This window comes from Phoca vitulina, unplaced genomic scaffold (genome assembly GCF_004348235.1).
Source record: "Phoca vitulina isolate PV1807 unplaced genomic scaffold, GSC_HSeal_1.0 scaffold24, whole genome shotgun sequence".
Taxonomy (NCBI): Eukaryota; Metazoa; Chordata; class Mammalia; order Carnivora; family Phocidae; genus Phoca; species Phoca vitulina.
Genome location: NW_022589727.1, coordinates 21,258,628 through 21,283,515, shown reverse-complemented (window position 1 = coordinate 21,283,515; position 24,888 = coordinate 21,258,628). Strand labels below are relative to the sequence as shown.

Below are 24,888 nucleotides of genomic sequence, written 5' to 3'. Positions count from 1 at the left end.
CTACACAATAATGGGAATGTATTTAATGCTACTGAACTGTACACTTTAAAATGGTTATGATAATAGTTTATTATATATATTTTACCACAATAAAAAAATCTATGCAGAAGTTATAGGTGTTTACGAAACAAAGGAATGAATTATAGATTTTTTCAAAAAGTCAATTATTATATTGTAAATTCAAAAGCAAATTGAAAGAAGTATCCTTTGTTAATTAGAAAGTGGCATGTTTGTAGTAGAAATGATGGAAAACAGACACTTTAGTGATTTTATATTTATTTAATATACAAAGAACTACTAATGTACCATAGAATTCAGTAATATGTACATGTGAATTTTTTAAAAAGGTATTTTACTTTAACTCAATCTGAATAGCTATTAAACTGCCAGTAAATAACAGTACTTCATAATATGTAACTGACATACTTTCCTGCTCTTGCATTTATTACATTATCTTATACATTTGGGTTTTTCAGGTCTCAGAGAAACCTGAACAGGTCATTCTACTTGCCAGGTATAGGATGCATCCGGTCTTCTTACCTTTAAAAAAAAAGCAGTAAAAATCAAAATATGGCCAATTCTGCTTAGAGCTACAGGGATGTACTTAACTGATACAAGTAAACTTGAAGAAACCTGACCAATGTAATTTTTAGGAGAGAAGACTTCCAGGTGAAGCAATGAATTCAAATGCTGACTGTGATACTTAGCCGCTGAGTAAGTTTGGGAACGTTCCGTAACCTTTCTAGGTCTCAGTTTTTCCCCCCTGGAAATGGAAATAATAGGATACCTTAAAATGGATGTCTGTAAAGCCATTAGTATAGCCTCCGCGCCCAGGATCACCTGGATTCCAACCCCCACTGTTGTATTTCCTAATTTTTTGCTCTCAAACTTCCTAAAAGGAATCTGAAAAAGTTATATGGCCATGTCTGGATTAGAAAGTATTTTGCATTTTAAATTGGTTTTCTTTATAGAGTTTCTTGTTTCTAAGGACCATGCACACATTATATCAAGTCAGCCTGAATACAGTCGTAATGGAAATATGAATATCCTCCCACAGCTTGTTTTCAAATGCAGACGTACTTAAGAAGTGAATTAATAGGGGCGCCTGGGTGGCTCAGATGGTTAAGTGTCTGCCTTCGGCTCAGGTCATGATCCCAGGGTCCTGGGATCGAGCCCCACATCGGGCTCCTGGTTCAGCGGGGAGCCTGCTTCTCCCTCTCCCTCTGCCTCTCTCCCTGCTCATGCTCTCTCTCTCTCCCTCTCTGTATCTCTGTGTCTCAAGTGAATAAATAATAAAATCTTTAAAAAAAAAAAAAAGAAGTGAATTAATAGAAAAAAAAATCAATGTATGCACATATCATCTCCGTATCTGTTCTTGGGTCTCTCCATTACCTTTATGGAATTGGAGACGTTCTCAGTTCCTGGAGTCTGGTTTGCCAGTTCAGCCACCCAGCCAAATTCCTCTCTCATCTTCTCCATCAGATATGTGGTGTCCTCTAGGTGATGCTGGGTCATCTGGAGAACCTGGGCATACTGCTGATGGGAGATGTTGACCAATGCGAGGGCCTCATCTACTTTTGTGTGTAGTTCGGGTACATCAGGACAGTCTAGCAAAGAAGAAAGTCACATGGTAAAGGAAAATGCCCATGGAATTTGGAGTTGGGTGATGTGGGTTTAAATCCCAACCCTTAAGCTTTCTATTTCTATTTCCAGCCTTTGGACCTTCAGTGAGTTTTCAATTAGGTAAAATAGGCGTGAATGTAATAACACTGTGAACTGTCTGCTCACAGGGCAGGCACACACTGGAGATTTAGCAAATGTTCCTTTTTCTTTTCCTTCTTTCTGTAGTGTCTCTGAAGGGTCATTAGGGCCACTCACTGATTTTCTGATCAGGACACATGGGAGATTGTGCTTCCTGCCACCTTGAAGTTAGATGTGGCCCTCTTCAAGGTGATGGGTCTTGCTTCTGGAGGAAGCATAAGGAACAATTAAGGATTTATCATGTTCCCTTTCCCCAGATGGCGGAACTAGGTTTGCTCCATGTACTAAGGCTGCATTGTCCTGAGTGAGAGGTGTAGCAGGACCTCCACTCAAACAGTAATTAACACAGCACAGAGTGAGAAATCAACCTTTGTGCTGACAAGACACTATGATTCTACAGCAGCCCATCTGAACTGAATCAGGATTCTAGGAATTTACATAGCTATGCTAATGAGCAGCTTGATACTGTGGAAAGATTATCTGAAGACTATGGAAGTGTCTATGTGTTAGGGCATGGAAGATCATAAGAGGTTGTTGTTGTGGAGAAAGACCACAGACTCTTTTAACTGTGTCTTTTACTGTTTACCAAAAAGCCATGCCTTCAGGAAGATCGGGGCAGGAGAGAATCCACCAACCAGAGCTGGTGACTACCTCATCTGAGGTCTTACACATCAGTTTATTGGTTTCTTTTTGATACTGAAGATATAACACAAGATTCCCTGGCATCTCATACATTTTCAGAAATTGTTTTGGGATCTTGAGGAGAGGGAGCCCCTTGTACTTATAAGTAAACAAATTTGGGGCACCTGGTGGCTTAGTCAGTTGAGCATTTGACTCAGTTTCAGATTAGGTCATGATCTCATGGGTTGTGGGCTCGAACCCCACATCGGGCTCCTCGGTGGGGAGTCTGCTTGAAAGATTCTTTCTGCCCCTCCCCCTGCTCATGCTCTCTCTCTCTCTCTCTCTAAAAATAAATAAATCTTTTAAAAAAATAAACAAACTTGCAGTAGCATACATTGGAAAAGTGATTCAAGATAACATTTTGAAAATGAAGGGAGTCACAGTCAACAAGATATAGTATACACTTGAGGGGCGCCTGGGTGGCTCAGTCAGTTAAGCATCCAACTCTTGATTTCAGCTCAGGTCATGATCTCAGGGTTGTGAGATTGAGCCCCATGTGGAGCCTGCTTAAGATCTCTCTCTTCCTCTTCCTTTGCCCCTCCCCACCAGTCTCTCTCTCCCTCTAAAAACAAACAAACAAAAAGATATGGTATATATTTGAGAGGAGATTCAGATATTCTTTTAAAACGTCTTCATTTGCAACTTCAGAGTTAACTTTTAGAATAGTAATATAAATATATATATTTTAATTATGGGGGGAAGAAGGTGGTGATTGCCTCATGATTTAGGCAAGCAGAATTCTACAAGGGATATTCATTTCTTCTTTTAAAGAGTACCACCCAGGAAAAAAGATTTTCATGGAACAAAGGTGAAACTTCATGGAAAATAGAATCACATGGGAAAGGAAAAAGTAAAACTATATTCACAGATGACGTGATCTTGTATATAGAAAGTCCTAAAGAATACATACACACAGAAAAATATAAAAACTAATAAATAATTCAGAATACAAGATCAATATTGTATTTCTATAAAATATGAACAAACCAAAAATGAAATTATGAAAACAATTACATTCACAATAGTATTAAAAAGAATGAATTGCTTATGAAAAAGAAATTTAAGTGGAAGATTTATACACTAAGCTAAAAAACATCTTTGAAAGAAATTAAAGAAGATTTAAATAAATGGAAAGATATGTTGATGGATTGGAAGACTTAATATTGTTAAGATGGCCATAGTACACAAACTGATCTATAAATTTAATGCAATTCCTATCAAAATCCCTGCTGAATTTCCTCTCTGCAGAAATTGACAAGCTGATCCCAAAATTTATGTGGAAATGCATGCAAGGGACCCAGAATAGCCAAAACAATCTTGAAAACAACAGGGGTGCCTAGGTGGCTCAGCTGGTTAAGCATCTGCCTTAGGCTCAGGTCATGGATCCCAGAGTACTGGGATCAAGCCCTGAATCAGGCTCCCTGCTGGGCAGGGAGTCTGCTTCTCCCTCTGCCCCTCATACCACTTCTGCTCTCTCTCTCACTCTCTCTCTCAAATAAATAAATGAAATCTTAAAAAAGAAGACAAAAACCAAAATTGGACCACTCACACTTCCCAAAACTCCCTACGAAGTACAATAGTCAAGACAGTGTGATATTGACATAGGATAGACATATGGATCAATGGAATAGAATTGAGAGTCTAGAAATAAACCCTATATTTGCTGTTAATAGATTTTCAACAAAGGTGCCAAGATAATTCTATGAGGGAAAGGACAGTCTTTTCAAGAAGTGGAACTGAGACAACTGGATATCTACTGCAAAAGAAAGAAACTGGACTCCTACTTCACACCATACAAAAATGAACTCAAATGTATCAGAGACCTAAACACGTGGACTAAATATATAAGTCTTGTAGGTGAAACATAAGTGTAAGTCTATGTGACCTTGGATGAGGCAATGGTTTCTTTTTTTAAGATTTATTTATTTTAGGGGCGCCTGGGTGGCTCAGTCGTTAAGCGTCTGCCTTCGGCTCAGGTCATGATCCCAGCGTCCTGGGATCGAGCCCCACATCGGGCTCTCTGCTCCGCGGGAAGCCTGCTTCTCCTTCTCCCACTCCCCCTGCTTGTGTTCCCTCTCTCGCTGTGTCTCTCTCTGTCAAATAAATAAATAAAATCTTTAAAAAAAAAAAAAAAAAAAGATTTATTTATTTTAGAGAGAGAAAGAACGAGGGTGAGTGGAGGGAGGGGCAGAGGGAGGAGAGGGAGAGAATCTCAAGCAGACTCCCCACTGAGCACAGAGCCCCATGTGGGGCTTGATCTCATGACCCTGAGATCATAATCTGAGCTGAACTCAAGCATTAGATGCTTAATTGACTGAGCCTCAGCGATGGCTTCTTAGACATGGCATCAAAATACAAAAAAGAAAAGAAGAAATAGATAAGTTAGACTTGATTGAAATGAAAAATTTTCGTACTTCAATGGGCATTATTCCAAAAGTGAAAAGACAGCACATGGGAATGGGAGAAAATATTTGTAGATAATATATCTGATAAGGGTTTAGTATCTAGAATATATAAAGAACTCTTACAACTCAATGATAAAGACAAATAACAAAATTAAAATATGGGCAAAGGATTTGAGTAGACATTTCTGCAAAGGAGATACACAAATGTTCACATGGTAGTAGATAGTTGTCCAACAGCAAGAGAGAAGTTCTGTTTTGTTTTAAGATTTTATTTATTTATTTATTTGACAGAGAGAGAGTGAATGAGAGAGAATGAATGGGGTGGGGAGGGACAGAAGCTGACTCTCTGCTGAGCAGGGAGTCCGCTGCTGCTGTGGGGCTGGATCCAGGACCCTGGGATCACCACCTGAGCCTAAGGCAGACGCTTCATGGACTGAGCCACCCAGATGCCCCAGAACAAGATTTAATTTACAAGCACATGTCAAGCCTGTACTTTGGTCACATTTATCAATGCCTCATTCACTAAGGACAGACCCTTGGCCAACCCCAGATTTATGTACGTGGAAAAATTTAAAAAAACATAAAAAATATAAAATAAATACAAAATATAAAACATCTCTTGATGGAAGAAACCACAAATTATTGTGATAATTTTTTTATCTACTATTCATACGTTCCCTTCTGCCAGTTTATGCCTATTGTTCTTAAGTATTTATATACTCACATCACTTTCAGAAGGGATTTAGTTTAATTGATAATTATATGGTCTTATATAACAAAATGGGCAGGAGACAGAAGTTCCTTGGTATAAATCCCATGTGCCTATCACTTATATTAAGAAATGAAATACTACCTAAACAGAGGAAGCCCCACCGTGCCCCTTCCACATCAAAACCCCTCTCTGTCCTCTCAAAGGGAAACTACTATTTTGAATTTGGGTGTATATACCCAGTACTAGTAATTGATATGGGAGAAGAGGAAAAGATTCACAGTAAATCTGTTTAAAATCAGGACCAAAAATGTATGGTAACTAGTGGGAAAACAAAAAGGTTTATGATGTCTTGGAAAATATTTATCAAATATAAGGTTTATTTATTATAAGATCTTACATCTATAATTATAGCTATGTGCTTCGTCTTTGAACAAGGAAAGAATCAAATGTTGATTGAAGAGGCAAAATTATTGTTTGGCAAAATGTAGAAGAGTTGTTTGTAATAGCAAAACATGGAAGCAACTTAAATAGACTCAAGGAGAATGGATAAATTGTGATGTGCCTACACAGACTAACGGAGCAGTGAATTAATGAATTAGAACACATATTCATGTGGCTAAATCTCACAAACTACACTGTGACAAGCCAAGTTGCCAATGAATACATAAGCAATAATATTTTACATTGTTAAGAAAAATCATCCAAAATTTGGAAATAAGGCAAAAGAACAGCTGCATTGTTTAAGAGACCCACCTAAAGCCTCTTTGATTCTCTAGGGAAATGATCTTTTGTTGGGTTTACCACTTACTGGTGCTCAGGGCAAGATTCTATGTGCTTAGATGAACATTCAAAATTGAAAAGTTGCAAATGTTCTTTTGTCCGGTAGACATATAAATTATTTTGGTCGGATAGAAAACATCACTGCAAAACTTACGGTTTTATTGCCTGTTAGAACAGTAACTAGTTTTATATTTAATTTTGCAATCTAACTTCCACGTTCTGTCTATCTTGGACTATAAATTCTTCAGTCTCTCCTGTATTCCTTTGCAACAGCTTTAACACTTTGCGGATTCCCTCATTATATAGGATAAATTCATCTTGACCCGTGCTCATTTTATATTTGTATGAGTCATAGTTTTAAACTTAAAAATCATACTTTGACAATATAAAATGAAAAACATGCAAAACACTGTTATGTATGTTGTGTGTGTTATATATACATACACGTGATAACAGTATAAAGAAGAGCAAAGGAATAATAAACACTAAATTCAAAATAGCAGTTTCCTTTTGAGGGGCTGAAGAGGATATGATCTGGAAGGGACACAGAAGGGAATTCATCTATTTTGGTAATGTTTTATTTCTGAATCCAGTTGTAGGCACATGGGTTTTGTTCTTTTATCCTTTATACCGTTATAACAAAATGGACGTTTATAATAAAAGTTTTAAGTTGTATGGGAGCACAATAGAGCCTCCTTTCTTTGATGTTTTATCTATGCAGCAATTCACATTGCATGTATTCTGTGTTATCTGATGTGTACTGTAGCTAACACGTTGTCCGATGTATATTGATTATCCAAGGCATTTGTACTATATTATCTGATTCCTTGCATAATTTTCCAGTTTTATTGAGCAATAATTGACATATATCACTAAGTTTAAGATGTACAGTATGATGGTCTGATTTACATATATTTTGAAATAATTATTGCAATAGGTTTAGTTAATATCCATCATGTCATATAGATACAACAGAAAGAAAACAAAATTTCTCCTTGTGATGAGAACTCCTAGGTTCTACTCTCCTACCAACTTTCCTGGATGTCACACTTCGGTTATAGCGAAAGTCATCCTGCCGTAGCTTACCTGCCTCGCACCTCTTTGTCTTATAACTGGAAGCTTGGACCTCTCGACCACCTTCCTCCAATACCCTCTCCCCATCTTCTGTATGATTTTATGACAGGCAGAGATTATTCGTCAAAGCTTTTAACTGGATGAAAGGAAGTTAATGATACATAGATGGGATGTTTGAGTGGGACTATTTCTGTAAGTGATCAGGGTGTTTGTGCATATTTTTCTGTTATAAAAACTTCTGTTTCTGCATGCAACCTTGTAACTGTGACTTAAAAAGCAAAAACTAAATAGCGAAAATCATTAGTATGGTAGACATTATATTTAATCTGCAAAACACCTATGTAAAATAGATCTATTATTTCCATTCTCCATGTGATGAAACAGAGGTGCAGAGTCACTGAATTAGCCATTCAGGAGAAATAACAAAAAGGTACAACCTTCTTGCCTTTTAGCAACTCCTTCCTTCAGGGCTTTAGCGAGGTGAAAAGCAGAAGCATAGGAATTGAAATCTCTTGGCTTTTGTAAGAAAATGTGTTGGTGGGCGGGGGTTGCTTTGGCGGATGGGAGGGGTAACTTTAGTTAGGGGAAGGGAAAGGAGATAAGGGGAGGGACGGAGGGAGGAGAGGGAGGGGCCGGGGAGGGAAGGATTTTTCACCATCTTGGCCAGGTCTGGGAGGCAAAAGGCTACGTGGTTTCTGAGGAGGAGCCACCTTACATATTTAAATACTAATTAGTAATTAACCCACCAATTGGAAAGAGTTAATGCCACTTAAAAAAAAAAAAAAACACTCACTTGGCTAATAATTTGCTCATACAATGGGAAGATTGCTTCCATTGTGGGCTTTCTTTTTCCTTGCAGTAAGAAGGAAGGAGTGCCCTAATTTGCTCCTACCTTCTCTTTTGCATACATTAGTGGTTTTGGTCTATAACCATAAAAAATGCCATAGGAGCAATGATGGAATTTTAAATAAGAGAAAAAGCAAGTGGCCTACTTTCGAATAATAAAAGTTTATAAACCTACACTGAACACCCCCAGATGGGAATAAGCATGCGAAAAAAGTGCTTGAATGAACCTATGATGCTTGTAAAAGAGAGATTTTGACCTCTAACCAGAATACTATTGAAAGCCTGGAAAATAATAATTATTTACCTTCCCACAGGTAGTCCTGACATTTTTGGCATCTGGCATGAAACTGGAAACATTCTGACAAATTCTGGCCAAGTTCTCCACACGGTCCTCTGTCTTGCACAGGAAACACCTTTGAACTCAGGCTTCCATGGTTAGAATCTGCAGGTAACATAGTGTTTGCACATTAATGTTATTAGAGTCTGCATTTTAAAGGCATGGACATGATGTCATTTCTTTTTCTTACCAGTTCTTTTAAAATCTTTCTGTCTTCAATCATAGGAGGGCATATTGTGGTAACCATTTGCTAGGACAATTTGACATCTATTAAAAATTGCATATATTCTTTGATCCAACAATCACATTACTATGATTATTTGTATACTGCCCCCCCCCCCGAAAAGTTAATGCATATAATTTTATTTTCTGGAAGAAATCATAAGGAATCTTTTGGAAGAGATACTTAATGGGGTGAGAGAGGGCAACTTTCATTTGTTTGTTCTTTTATATATTTGAATTATTTTAAATTCAGTGTGTCTTATTTTTATTATTATTTCTGATGTCAATGGATTAAATAAGGGATTGTAGGCCACTTTTCTCTTTGGATTTCTTCCTATTTAAAAATTTTCTAATAATTTTAATTTTTTCTAATAATTTTAATTTTTTACAGCTATAATTGGGAAGTACATTGGAGTTTCAAAGGTACTGGGAATGTCTGTTTCTAAAGCTGGGTGGTAGGCATTTACTTTCTTACTATTCCTTTTGCATTTCATATATATATAATGTTATGAACAATGGGTCAAAGATTTAGGAAAACATCTAAAGCTGATCAACTTTTGAGAAACTCTTTTCTTTTTCTGGAAGAATTAAAAATTCATATGAAAATGATGATGTAAAAAAGAAGTCTGTCCAACAGAAAATTGACAGTTCTTAACTGAGTGTTTGACATTAGGAAACGTTTATTATTAATTTACAACATTTTAAAATGAAACATTTTATTTTGAGATGAATTGTGAAGTCTGTTGCTTAAAAACTGGAGGCACTGGTTAGATCACGTGGTGTGTAAGGTAACCCTCTCCTTTTGTTGAATAGAAAGTCGTGGCCTCCCAGCTGCCTCCCTGAACTGTCCCCTGTCACCCCCCAGAACCCCTGTGAGGAGTTCTGCTGTAGAGCTTGTCTCTGCTTTTTGTACTGTTTGCTTTCTTATCTTGTCTGTTAGACGCCCCCCCTCCCCCCACTGAGGGAAGGGATTTGGCCTTGTCATTTGAAATCATGCCATTCTCCCGTACCTTCTTCTGTCATTGCTTACAATATGGTAATGAAGGTAATGTAATTGTCCAGTGATCTGTTTTCCTTTCTCTGGACTGAGCTCCTAAAAGGGACTGTGTCATAATCATTGTCTTATTCCCAGCATCTAGATTAATATCTGGTATATAGATCAGGGATGGCAAATTCCAGGACCATCCGATACCAATTCCTCATCCTGTGCATGGCAGTAACCCATACAGAACCTCCAGACCCCTCTAGGCAGCTACCTCTGGTGCCGTCACTCTTATCAACCATCTACTCTCCCCACCTGCCTCTGTCTCCCCACCCCACTCAAAGGGAAAATTAAAGTCAAAATGCTCTCTAAGGTAGGATTAGAACTCATATCTCCCAGCATCCAGCACTGCACCAAGCTACCACACCATGCAGATCTACTGCACACGATCTTCTCTAACCTTTCCAGAGATTTATAAAGCAAGAGAGGACAACTACAAGAGCTATTTTATTCTCTTTCAACAGATTCTGGAACTGAAGTTTAGAAAGACCAAAGTAGGAAAGAAATTCTCCCATATGAAGACTAAAATGAAACCCACACTCAATCAAATAAAAATATTAAAAACCGAAATATTTCAGATTTTTTTTACTAAGTAGGCTCCATGCCCATTGTGGGAGCCCAACAGGGGGCTTAAACTCACAACCCTGAGATTAAGACCTGAGCTGAGATCAAGAGTTGGATGATTAACCAACTAAGCCATCCAGGTGCCCCAACGTTTCAGATTTTTTTTATTATCGCCTCTTTTCTTCTAATGGTGCTCATTATTCAATTTTAGCTATTTTTCTAATTTTAGCTCTTAGGACAGTCATGACAAAGCCCATCCATGAAGGTTGTCAGATACACAGCGCTCACTCAGTCAGTGTTGGCCGTTGTAACTGACAAGAGCCTTGTATTAGTTCACTGTTGCCGTTGTAACAGATTACCGTAAATTTATTGGCTCAAAATAACACCAATGGCCTTCTGGTTCTGTAGCTCAGAAGTTTGAAATGGGTCTCACTGGCCTAAAATCAAGGTGTTGGCAGTGTTTTTTTTTTTCTGGAGGCTCTAGGGGAGAATCCATTTCCTTGCCTTTCCAATTTCTAGAGGCCAACTATAGTCTTTGGCTCCTGGGCCCCTTCCTCCACCTGCAAAGCCAGCGAAGTAGGGCCAAGTCCTTCTCATGCTACCATCTCTATAGATTTTACTCTGCCTCCCTCTTCCACTTCTAAGAACCCTTGTAGCCACATGTATAATTCAGAATAATCTCCTCATTTTAAGGTCAGCTGACAAGCAACCTCAATTCCATCTACAACCGTACTTTCCCCTTGCCGTGTAACACAACATATTCACAGGTCTTGAGGATTAGGGTGTAGATATCTTTGGGAAGCTATTATTCTGTCTACACAGGGGCAAAGCTCAAAATGTCCTCTCATTAGGCAGATTTTCCAGGAGCATTAGGTTTGTCGTTCACCTACCACCTGTCCAGAAGAGTAACGGAAACTACTTGCAAATACCCTACTGCCCCTGCCTGACTATGCTTGATAAATAGTCCACAGGTGCTCTTCGGAGAAGAGAATGTCTCCTCTGTGGGGCTAGCTGGGTGCTGTCTGGTTAGGGGAGGGATAGCAGAGGAAAGGCTTTTTTGTTTTTGTTTTTCATATTTGTATTTACATTACCTTTGCATTACAGGGGGCTCTGGATATTGCAGGTTATCATCAAGGTGGAGGTTGTGCAGAGGGCCAGCTGAGCAGGGGCTGGGTCTGGGCTGCGAGAATGGGGAGGAAGCTGAGGCAGAACGGGTGGAAACCTACATTCTTAGTCGGTGGGGTGGGAGGGAGTTGCAGTGATTAGGAAGTTATTTCGATTTCAAAGTGGATGGATCACTATATACTCTTGTGCACGTTTGAATGTAGCAACCCACATATAAGGTTGTATGCAAAGTGAAAGATGGAGGGGGCATTATTTTATTCTAATGAACACATTTGGAATATTATCCCCAAACAATTGATATCTATTTAAAAATTCAGGCAAAAATTATTTAATATCACCCCAGCATTGATATATCTAGTCTACTGCCTTGATGCTTTTCCTGAATATTGGAAATCTTAGAATAGAATACCAGAGAAAACACCTGACTTACAAGAAAGTCTTCCAGACCCTGAAATAGAACCCAGCAACAATTCCAGTAATGATGGCTGTTCTCTGCTCATGGAACAAGGGACGGGAAGGATGTCATGCGGTGTTTTTTGGCTTCAGTTTCTGGTACTGTGAGGTAGGTCCCTTCTATATAGAGACCAGTGATGCGATGTAATGGTAATTTTGAGAATTTAGTTCAGATGTTGCCAGGTACAGCTGGTATAATGGGGAAATAGCTAGAAGGAGCCCATTTCTTTCTACATACAAAAAGCTGTGTGTAATTAATATATACAACTTGGAGAGTTTGGAGAGAAGTATAAACCCATGAAACCATCACCATAATCTATGCCATAAACCTATCCATCACTTCCAAAAATGTTCTCTTGCCCTCTTATTTATTATTATTATCATCATTAGAATGCTTAACATAATAAGATCTACCCTCTTAGGAAATGTTTAAGTATACGGTACAGTGTTTTTAACGATAGGTGCTATCCAGCACAGTTGGACTTATAGGTTTAGGACTTACCCATCTTGCATAACAGAAACTTTGTACTCTCTGACCAACATCTCCCCATTTCCCCCTTGACTCAGCTCCCAGCAACCTCATTCTACTCTCTGCTTCCATAACTTTGACTAGATTCCTCATATAAGAGGTATCATATAGTATTTGTCCTTCTATGTGTGGCTTGTTTCAGTTAGCATAATGTCCTCCAGGTTCATTCATGTTTTTACAAATGGCAGGATTTCTAGAAGGAGCCCACATTATTTTTCATGTCAGAGGGGAGTATTCTTTCCTGTAGGCTTGAGGTCCATAAAATCTAAGTCTAAGGAAATGTAGACCCTACCTTGGCCCACCCAGCAGCTCTCATTTCTGAGATGCTGTGTCCCAGCCACTCCACAGAATCCCAAGGAAGGTATCTCCTTCTGCCTCAAGACACACAGTAGCATTATGTTTCCAACATGGAATATCTTGGGGCGTGTTTGGCATTGGTAGAAGGCAATTCTTATCCTTTACAGATATTCTGATTTCTGTAGTTTTGGGTTTGTCTGTGAACATCTTCTGTGGTTTTGTGCATAAATGTTATGATTTAAGGGATCATAGCGGTGATGCGGAGGAGGCTGTGCAGGGCACTCAATGTGACCTGGTTAATACAGGACACTAGGCTCCTTCCCAAACTGGGAGTTGAGGAGTCTAGACTGATTTTAAGGAAACCCCATGATGTTCAAGCAGAACAGAGTTGTGCGTATCTACATGAGTTTTAATAAAGGAGGCAACTGTTTTGTTCAACTTCTCACGCTGCTAGCATTTTCTTTCTCAGCTTTGAAAATCTGCTTTAAAAAGAGATACCAGCCCCACAGGGCTCTTGACAATGTTGGAGGAGGGATGGTGTTTGGCCGACTTCAAAGCTTTCTCTAAGAGGCTCTGAAACTTTGATTCTCCATAAATTGTCACCCTCAGAAACATTGTACAATGACTTAGAAATGTCTACTATTTTCAAAGGTAAACCAAGCTTGACCTTAGTATTGACATCTAAGTAAAGCTCATCTTTTAATACTTGCCTTTGCCTTGTTTTGGTAAATCCTCTATTGCATTCAGTGTCTTGGTGATGGTTGTGCTGATACTGTGATAAATAGAGAGACTGAAATTACAAAAGAGCTGGAAGAAGCTGGGAATGTCCCAACCTTGCACAGGATCTGCTTTTTCCCTTGGCTCTTTGGATAAAGCTGGAAGAAAGTTAGGCTGCATTAAGTCTGTATCGGACATGAAATATGATTGAAAAGTCTGGTCAAATTCTTGCTGCATCTGTTTGAAGACGTTAAGACTTCTGTTAAAGAGAAATCTCACATCCACAGTCAGCTGGCTGAACACATTCTCTATTTGAGCCACTTGTGCGTCCTCCTCAATGAACTTTTCACCCACAGGGAGATCTTTTTCATTATCCTCATGGAAAGGAAACAGGTATTGATATATCTTCCTGAAAAACTGTTTGACCTGTGGGGTGGAGGAAAAAATGGAATAAGAAATTAATTTTCTTTCTGGACCACTTCTTTTTTTTTAAATCAATTTTATTTTATTATTTTTAAATGGAAGGATAATTGACATGGACCATTTCTTATTGTAAATTTTAAAGTCCATTTATACTGGTCATTCTAAATAAAAAACAATTTTGGGCAAAATTAAGACTTAAGATTTAAGATCATTTATTAACACTTTTGTACCTTTGACTTTGATTGTGGAAAGAGGATCTGAAATTCTTCCTTGCTTATATGTGCCTACCCGAGGCCTAAAAAGGCCAAGTTTTCAGTATTGTTGACAAGCCACACCTGATGTACCGGCAGTGGTTGGCATGCCATGGTCTAAACGGAACAGTCTAGGTTACCCCAAAACTGTGAAGAAGGCTCTTGCCTTTCACCTCTGTCTTAGGGTTTTGGGGGGGGGTGGTTTGTTTCATTCAGTGGAATGTCCTTAGTGACTTGATGGTCTCCTCTTGCTTGTCTCATAAATTCGTCCATGGAAAGGAAAAGATAAACACATTCATGCTATATTATAGATGCCTGATAGAGTTAAATAGGTTACTTAGGGATGGTTATATATTAGTAGTGATCAAAGCCCTCCTTGGCTGTAGTCAAAGAAATGAAGCTATAATTGTAGAATTTTACACTCAGTGGGAGAGTTTTTTCCAGCAGTCACACCATGCTCTCCATGTGTATGGTACCTAAGTTAGTGTCAGAACACAGTTGCCCTTACATGGTAGTGATGTGGCCATGCTGCCTGTTATGGAGCATACCAACTCTCAGACACCACAGCGCTAGCATCCCAGTGCTGTTCAAAGGATTCTCCAGGAATTCTTAGATCACTCATGCCTTTCTCAAAAAGTAACCTGGGTCGATTGTCTGCCCCTTTCTCTGCCAGCTTCTGTTTCCCTGAATCCATCCACAAAAACAAACCTTAAAGCCCCAAGAAATATTCATAAAGTCGCACAACCGGCACAGACAGGCATGGCCCCCAAATCTCCTGCCTTCCAGCCAGTGCTCATTCCACTGTAGTCGGGTATATCGGAGAGTGACCGGGGCTATAAAAATAGAGCAGATGCAATTCACAGTGGAGGCAAATTAACTTGGCAGATGAATTGTCCGAGGGGTTGCTCCCTCTATAATTGGGTATGGCACTGCCACCCCAGGAACATGCTCTAATTAGTGCGTGCTCTGATATAGAGAGGGAAATTTCACTCTTTCATAGTCAGCTCACTTCTTGGAGGGAAGAGAAATTCAGGCCAATACAATAGGAGCCCGTTATGGGGCAGAACTCATCCTATTCAGGTCACCACCCTCTGTGATTCCCTCTGCCCAGATGAGAGCCAAAGGGAACAAAAAAGAAAACATGCCAGTCCTGCAGGACATGCGTAGACGTGGCTAAAGAGGGCATGAATGTGTGCTTATGGGTGTGTTTTCAGAAGAGGGCAGGCCTATTGAAGGAGAGATTCAGGAGGCCGAGAATGTCTTCAAATGTTTGGCCTCCAGGGAAAAAAATTAAAGCAGGTTGAAACCAGAGACTATAATACTATTATTCAGAATTCAATTCAGCATTTATTAGATACCTACGATGGTAACATGAAGGTAGATAGCATATGGTCCCTGCCCTCAAAGAGCTTACAATCTAGTGGGAACATGTTCACAAATAATAAGAGGCAGAAAGATTCAGACAATTTCTAAGAGAGATATATACAGTGTCATTATAAGGAGAGACAAACACTGAATGGCCGTTTGATAAATTGAATGTATGTAGGTGGTTCATACATAAGCAAGCATGAATGTTAGATTCTAGATTGTAAAAGGCCAATACCAGGTCAGGCATCTCTATTCTAAATAGCAAAATAAATTAATTTTTAAAAATTAAACTGGAAAAAAAAATTAAACTGGAGTAGGTTCTTTAAGAATTCTGAAACTTTGAGCTCTATTTTTCCCTTACCGTATTTTTCATAGAGGACTGACTAGATTGGCAGGTTGTGTAAAATCTCATGCAGTTACTCTCCAGGCAAGACTTGCATTCATCCCAGGAATCTGTCAGAGACTCCTGACATAGGCTTTCTTCTTCTTCCAGATGTTCCTGAACTTCATTCATGAGTTTCAGGGCTTCCTAATTAAAAAGGAGAAACAAACATCCTATTTCCATCTCATAATTCTGTGTGTACCATAGCTGATTTAAAAAACATACATATTCTGATGTACTTCTTCGTTCTTTCTTCGGGCCCCTGGCTGCTGACAGATCTACTTGAATCTATCTTTCTGTTTGATTAAGAAATGGAGCACTGATTGATCCCAACTGAAGACTGCAAATCTTATCCATCTATTCATTCATTCATTCAACAGCTATTTATTGGGTACTTGCTATGGGACAACCATTACACTAGATGTGGGTAAACCATGACATGGTCTCCACTCTGGGACGACTATAATTTGTTTACTTGTCTGTCTTCACATCTAGTTCTTGGAAGATGTGGAAAGTGGGCTTTAAGGCTTATAAAGCTTACAAATTTATTTCCTTTATTTATGCTGCCTTTAATTTTTGTATATGCTTAAACATTGCAAGAAAGTGCAATTCTTGTATATCAAATCTAATCTGCCCAGCAAGTTACACTCTAATTGCTGCGTTGGGGGGGGGGGGGGGGGGGAGGGGATGCTTCTTTCTTCTCGTTTTCCAAGTGCTCCCCCTCGTGGTGCCTTGCTGTACGTGTCCAGGTCCCACTCTGGGTGATTCGGAACCCAGCTGAAGTGACACCTGTCCCTGAGAACCTCAACCCTGTCCCAGGACCTCCCTCAAGGCCAGCACCCCTGCCTAGACCCCTGACCTCCGTGCATGTGTGGACTTCTAAAGACTGGCTCCCTGCAAGCCTGAGACCTAGTTCAGGGGACTGATGGGGTATAATGGATTCCTCCATCAACCAGTCTCAGAGTTAAGAGTGACTCCCTTAAGTGAAAACCACATAAGGGAGCAAAGTTTATGTACTTAAAACCAATTTAGTGTGCATTTTTACCTAATGGAAGAGAAAAAGAAATCACCCTTCCCTGGCATATTAAGCCCAAAGAACCATGTGGGCACTGAGAATCCTTTGACGATTTTCTTATCTCCTTGGGCATTGCAGAACAATTTTGGATTCCTACATCTTCTCAAGAAAGTTACCCCACCATGGCAGGAAAAAATACTGCCCACATTTCCTAAGTCAGTCCCAGTTTTAAATATTCTCTTCATTGTCACCATAAACCAAAACCCCACTATTTCCAATTCCAAACTACACTTGCTGTGTACCTTTGGGTAAATTACTTAACATCTCTGAGTCTCAGTATCTTCCTCAGCAAATAGGAATAGAAATAGGATTTACCTCTTAAGGCTTTGTATTAAGTGAGATAAGCAAGCAAGCCACCTAGTGTGTTATTATCTGTTTCCTTCCACTCGCCTCCAAGAGCACAACAAAAACCAGTTACCAAATCACATGTCCCAAGTTTTGGTAGTGAAATGTTGTCATGGAGGAAGATCTCTTGTTTAGGAATGCCCTGCCCATTCCTTCTGTTTCCCCCTTAGATGTCCCACCCACTGACTATTCCTGTAGTTTACAGAGTATCAAAGTCCCATATAAACTTAGTATTAGGTTCAAATCACTTTATGCCCCCCCCCCCGAGGTTTCCCACTTTTAGTTAGTTTCAGATGCCTTCACTAAATATTAATAGGGAGGGGCTGCGGAGGGATCCATGATGACACTGGGTCCCCTGAGAATAGGTGGTGCTCTGCGCTGGGAGACTAGGGGCACCAATCTCATAGTTGCTATGTCATAATTTGTCTGAAGTATCCTTTATCTTCACTTTAAAGTAATTTTGGGGCGGGGGAGACTCAGAGTTAAACAGGTTTTTCCATTTTTAAATGGACTTTTTGAGTGTCCAAACCTTAACTGAACTCACATTTGCTTACTCGACCCACCCCTGACTGGAGCATTCTTTTCATAGTTTTACACCCTTGGCTTGTGGGGTGGCTGAGGAAAGGGAGAAAAACAAAGTCACTGGGTCCCAGAGACAGACAAGCGCCGCCTGCTGACTTTCTCCCCAGTCATTCATCACAGTGCTGTGTTACCACGTTCATGAACATCATGAGCCTCAGTTTCCTTAGCTGTAAAGTGAAAGTAATGGGTGATGCAGATGTTGGAAGGATTACATGTGATACTGTGTTTTATAAAGGGCCTGTAAATGCTATCAAGTGTCATTATTCCCAGGGGCCAGCTCACAAGCCCACCAGGGAAGAACCCAGCTCTGGGGGCTTCCACATTTTCCTCATAAGGAGCTATTTTTGGTTTCCTTAAATCTTTTGCTTGCTGCCTAAAGGGAGGACGGCTTGCAGCTGCTAGTCAGGCGATCGCCTTTCCTTGCGAGGGACCCTGTGTGACAAGGGGTGTAGGGTGTGGCCACAACATCAACCAGTCTGGTGACAGGCTCACAGATAGCTGTGGGGTCAGCCTGTCACACAGCCCTGCTCCAGAGGCTTAAGGGATGGCCAGAGGCCACCGTGCTCAGAAATAAAGAATTCCGGCAGCTCCCTGCAGTTTGGGGCCCCCCAATTGACATGTCTATAGGTATAGGTGTAGGGGGAAATAGTAAAACTTCTATTTTTATGTTTTAACTTAAAAATTGATGGTAGGGGGAGGAGAAATGGGGAGTTGTTCAATGCGTATAGAGTTTCAGTTTTGCCAGAGGGGAGGAATTCTGGAGCTTGGTTGCACAGCAGTGTGCAGGTACTTAGCACTGTTGAACTATAACACATAAAAATGGTTACGATGGTAAATTGGATGTTATGTGTATTTTACCACATTCACAAACTTTTAAAAATAAAATTTAAAAGTAATTGACTCTCCTGTTAAAATTTAAAATATTTTCCAAATTATTTTTGTTACAGTCTTGATTTCGTCTTTGATTTAAGGGTAACATTGGAAAATAATTTTTGGAAAATAATTGAATTGTTTTGAATGTTATGTTCATTGTTAATGGTATTAAACGAGGAGCCATGCAATACTGCGTAATTTAGAAACATATTAAGCCTGGTACTGTACTAAGTTCATATGCTCAGTACTGTAACATATGAACAATTTTTAACATCCTCTAGAGACATTTGGATATAAAATTGACCCTTAAAAACATAGGTTTGAAAGCATGGGTCCACTTAGATGTGGATAGATACAGGACAGTACTGTAAATGTATTTTCTCTTCTTTATGATATCCTTAATATTTTCTTCTTTATTGTAGGAATACAGTATATAAGGCACATAACACACAAAATATGTGTTATTTGACTGTTATTGGTAAGGCTTCTGTCAACAGTAGGCTATTAGTAATTCAGTTTTTGGGGAGTTAAAAGTTATATGCAAGTTTTTGACTGGAGGTCAGTACCCCTTTCCCCTGCATTGTTCAAGAGTCAACTGTAATGTGTCTTTCCCATTGCTAATGTACATAGTTTGAACTGCAGCTATTGAGTAAAGGCATTTGAATAAAGAAAATAACTAGGCTGATGTACTATTTAATATACACTGGGGCTGTCTCGTGGTGCTTATGTCAGACCATTGCATGTCACCAGCTGCTCAGGAGGACCCTGAGGACGTGGGGCCCTCCACAGTCCATGGACCCTGTGTCCCTCGTTCTTTATTCCCTTGGGGCTGATTGCAATGAATTGCCAATTTAAGAGGACACAGGTAAATGATCCTATTATTATCTAGTTCTCAATAGACTAGCCCTCACTAAATGGACAAGAGGCTTAAAAAGATTCCTGAAAAAAAAATACCCAGCAGATTAAAAAATATGAATAATTTAAGCTCAGGTAGACAAGAAGCAAATGGCAGAGCTGACACTTCTTCATTATAAGCTCTTGGTCACGTGACAAAGTAAAACTATGATCTAATCAGATCTGGCAATCGGCTAAAACATTTCAAAATACTATCCAGAAGGTTATTTGAAATATGGACTTAATATCCACCCTGGCTAGTGATGAACCTCACCCTTGAGATATTAATGGTTGCAATTCATGTGTCTAACTTATAAATAAATTAATGTGCATAAATTTAGGAGTGAATGCTAATAATAATTTTAGTAGTAGGGATAGAAGATCAAAAACCTTTGGAAACCGCATATCTAGCCAGAAACTTCCGGAACACTTTTGAGTCAATATCCCAAGTTAGAAGGGACTAAGGATAAAGTCTTTTTAAGAAAGTAGCACTTCCCTAACAGAGACGAATCCCCCAAATTCCTGGATTTGGAGTCCTGCAAAGGTCTACTCTGCTAGGACTGTGTTCTTGGAAGAAATTTGAAATTTCCTTCAAACTTTTTTTTTTTTTTAAAGATTTTATTTATTTATTTGAGAGAGAGAATGAGAGAGAGAGAGAGCATGAGAGGGGGAGGGTCAGAGGGAGAAGCAGACTCCCTGCTGAGCAGGGAGCCCGATGTGGGACTAGATCCCGGGACTCCAGGATCATGACCCGAGCCGAAGGCAGTCGCTTAACCAACTGAGCCACCCAGGCGCCCCTCCTTCAAACTTTTCCTCCACTAAGAGCTGCCGTCCAGAAAATCCATTTTTAGGGGAAAGAAGTAATTTATCAATTGCACTAAGAAATGCGATATTTATGGTCTAGCTATATTTAAGAACAGGTATTATTCTCAATTACTGTACCTGCTTTTCTTCTCTGCATTTCTTCAGGGTTTTCATCAGATTGGTATGTTCCTCCTCTCTTCTCTCCATCATGATTTTCATCTGCTTCATACCAATCAAAGCTTTCTTCACCTCTTCGTCTACATCTATGTCTCCAACCTCAGAAAAACCTAAAAGATACATTGTAGTTTTTTCCTTTGAGGTCTGATCAGATTACAATATATCAGAATTACAATTTCACCGATTTTTCCTGTTGCCTCAATAGAGACTTAGCTGTTCTTTTACCACATCAAACTGCAAGCAAATGACAATGAATCGGCTGGCAGCTGCCACACGGACACAGCGGCCACATAGATGATGCCTTCTAGCCCTCGCCTCTGAGCTCCTAGACAAGTCAGAGTTCACTTAACCTCATTCCTGTCATTTTCCTCAGGGCCTGTTTCCATGGATCCATTTTTTTTTTCTTTTACTTAAAACTCAAGTGTGTTTATATTAGAAAAAAATTGAAATTTTTTTCACAGACAATTTGTATTAAATGCCCAACTGGGAACCTCAAACACAGTGAACAATTTCCCTTTCTTTCAGCTTTAAATGCCTCCCCAGGAGGCATCAAACCCAGAAAGTATCTCATATGATGCAAGATTCCTTAATAACCTACTGGACATCTCTTACACACCTTTAAAAAGCCTGTAGTGGGTATGAAATTCATTGTCATTCTCTCTTTGCTGTAGTCAATGTGGCTTCCAAAGGAGCTTATTCTTGCTTCCAAATTTAATATTAGACACCCCAAAGCAACATTTTAACTAATTTATTTTTCTAAGTGTTCAGTACCCAAAGCATATACTATCAAGCAAAGGTCACAAGTCAATGAGCATAGACCAACCAGATTCGATGTCATAACCCGTTCTTTCACTATCTCAAGAATAACTGCACAGATTACTTTAATTGTTTAAAGTTTTCAAATGCTAGAAAAGAATTTCACTGTTCATTAAAACTGTGCTTAGAGGACACCAAACATCTGGACGATACCAAGAAATGCAGTCCAAAAGTTGGCAAGTTTTATCTGTGTGATAGCAAACATCTGGATATGTGAACATTCTCAGATACTCGACTGGAATTTTCTATTTTTATTCCAGATGTTTGGTGTCCTGTCTACTTGGTTTAAGTGCCTAGAGAACATCTCACCGTGAAACTAGAAGGCTGTGATGAATATGGTTATCTCTCAACTGTAAATCACTGTAAATGCCGGCAGGACATGCAAACATGCAAACAGGACACAGTGCAGATAAAGAAACCAAACGTACCCTTCAGGTTTCCATGGATATCGGTTTTGTCCTTCCAAGTAGGTGCACAGTGACAGTCTTTCAACCATAGCAGATACACAATAAACACCAAGAGTGATGGCTTCATGTTCCTGCTGTTACTGCAAAGGAAAAATAAACCTGTACCAAATGCTTTCCATTAGGTTAGTTTTCACCAGCATCAATTGAAAACATATGGTGATCCAAAGCATTTTTCTGTCAATTTTTCTTTATGACTTTAGACAAGTTATGCTAATATGCCTGAGATATAAGGAGACTTGGAATATAAATTTTAAAAAAGACAACCCAAGTCCCTATTTTGTTTACATTCTTTATGACAGTTGAATAAGGTCATCATCTGAAGTATTTGAACTTTAAGACAACGAATAGTATGGATCACAGCCCCATAGAATCCATACTTCATTTTATGTTCTTGTCAACAGTAAACATCCTGAAGCACAGAATTAGTTAAAATATATCAGAGGGATTTTTTTTTCTCCAAAATTCTGAGTGTTCAAGCAAGTTTTTACCTGGGTAGTTCATTACTTATTTTTTTATGAAAGCAAAAACAGCCTCACAGATTTTTCCCATATGTCTTGTAAAACCATCAAGATATATGAATAGTGCACAATTAAATTTTTTTCTTCTCAGATAAGAATTTCCTTTTAAAATGTAATTTGATATACTTTGTTATAAACATTCCAAATACAAATGTATGCTTTAAAAAACCCCAAAAAACCCCCAAGTCCCCTAAAGCCCCACAAGACCCCCACAAATGTATGCTTTAATAAAGTTAAATATATAAAATAAGTTAGATTGTCTTAACTCCTCCCAAAGGAATATTTATCTGCTTTATGTATATTTGTTATTTTGGAACAAAAATTTCACTATTTAATCAACATTTGGATTGTCTTTTTAATATAATTAAATAACACCGGTACTAGTAGTTACAAAGTTATCACATTTTACATAAATCTACCTCTACCATTTGAACTAACTCTTCTCTTTCTGTTAAGACCCTATTTACAAAATGAAACTTTTTAATATATTTACCACTAACTTTGCAGTATCTCCTCAGTGAGGTTACCACCAGCTTCTGAAAGGATCTTCACTTTTCTGTGATTTAATTTTCATCCGTGTCAGGGATTTAGCCTTGTTCTATAAATTTGATGACACAGTTCTTAATCCTATTACCTAACATTTTGAGATTAATGAGTATGGTTTAAAATTTGGTAGGGTTTAGAAAGAAACACTAGAGGGCGGGCTGTGCACATGATCAAGAACAATGACCTTGAGTTACTTTATTTTACATAAATATTTTTTTTTTCATTGAAGTATAGTTGACATACAATATTACATTAGTTTTCAGGTATAAAACATAGTGATTTGACATTTATACACATTATGAAATGATCACCATAAGTCTAGTTACCATCCATCACCATACAAAGTAATTGTAATATTATTGACTATATTACGTATACTATAATAAATGTAAATGCAAATAATGCTGCAGTAAACATAGGGGTGCATATATTTTTTGAATTAGTCTTTTCATTTTCTTCAGATAAATACCTAGAAGTGGAATTGCTGGATCATATGGCAGTTTTTAATTTTTTGAGGAACTTCCATACTGTTTTCCACAGTGGCTGCACCAATTTACATTCCCATCAACAGTGCATGAGGGTTCCTTTTTCTTCACATCCTTGCCAACACTTGTTCTTGTCTTTTTAATACTAGCCATTCTGATGGGTGTGAGGTGATATCTCGTTGTGGTTTTGATTTGCATTTCCCTGATGATTAGTGATGTTGAGCATCTTTGCATGTGTCTGTTGACCATCTGCATGTCTTCTTCGGAAAAATGTTTATTCAGGTTCTCTGCTCATTTTTTAATCAGATTGTGGGGGTTTTTGCTGTTGAGTTGTATGAGTTCTTTGCATATTTTGGATATTAACCCTTATTGAGTATATCATTTGCAAATATCTTCCTCCATCCAGTAGGTTACCTTTTAGTTTTGTTGATAGTTCCTTCATTGTACAAAAGCTTTTTAGTTTGATGTAGTCTCACTTGTTTGTTTTTTCTTGTTGCCCTTTGCCTGAGGGGACAGATCCAAAAAAATATTGTTATGACCAAAGTCTAAGAGTTTACTACCCATGTTTTCTTTTAGGAGTTTTATGGTTCCAGATCTTACATTTAGGCTTTAATCCATTTTAAGTTTGTTTTTGTGTATGGTGTAAGGAAGTGGTCCAGTTTCATTCTTTTGCATATAACTGTCTAGTTTTTCCAACACCATTTGTTGAAGAGATTGTTTTTTTGCCATTGCATTTTCTTGCCTCCTTTGTTGTAGGTTAATTGATCATATACATGTGAGTTTATTTCTGGGCTTTGTATTCATTTCCATTCATCTATGTGTCTATTTTTATGCCAGTACCACACTGTTTTGATTACTTTAGTTTCATAGTATAGTTTGAAGTCAGGGAGTGTGATATCTCCAGCTTTGTTCTTCTTCCTCAAGATTGCTTTGGCTCTTTAGGGTCTTTGTGGTTCCATTTAGGATCATTTGTGGGATTATTTGTTCTAGTTCTGTGAAAAATGCTCTTGATATTTTTGTAGGAATTGCATTGAAACTGTAGATTGCTTTGGGTAGTATGGACATTTTAACAATATTAATTCTTTCAATCCATGAGCATGGTATATCTTTCCATTTATTTGTGTCATCTTCAGTTTCTTTCATCAGTGTCTAATAGTTTTCAGAGTACAGGTCTTTCACCTCCTTGGTTAAATTCCTATGTATTTGATTCTTTTTGATGCAGTTGTAAATGAGATTTTCTTAATTTTTCTTTCTGCTAGTTCATTATTAATGTATAGAAATGCAACAGATTGTTGTAGATTGGTTTTGTATCCTGTAACTTTACTGAATTCATTTAT

At 38.6% G+C, this 24,888-nt stretch overlaps 1 protein-coding gene across 1 annotated transcript; it reads right to left on the bottom strand.

Annotated features, from left to right (window-relative positions):
• Positions 1–536: 536 nt before the first annotated feature.
• On the bottom strand, positions 537–23,065 carry CLUL1 (clusterin like 1). Its single transcript, XM_032421234.1, has 9 exons — positions 23,014–23,065; positions 21,964–22,082; positions 20,681–20,829; positions 15,949–16,116; positions 13,539–13,971; positions 8,564–8,701; positions 1,393–1,607; positions 788–903; positions 537–540 (listed from the first exon to the last, which is right to left on the bottom strand). Exons 2-9 carry the CDS (start codon positions 22,067–22,069, stop codon positions 537–539), a joined length of 1,329 nt encoding a protein of 442 aa, XP_032277125.1. The 5' UTR covers positions 22,070–22,082; positions 23,014–23,065.
• Between the last annotated feature and the right edge of the window lie 1,823 nt (positions 23,066–24,888).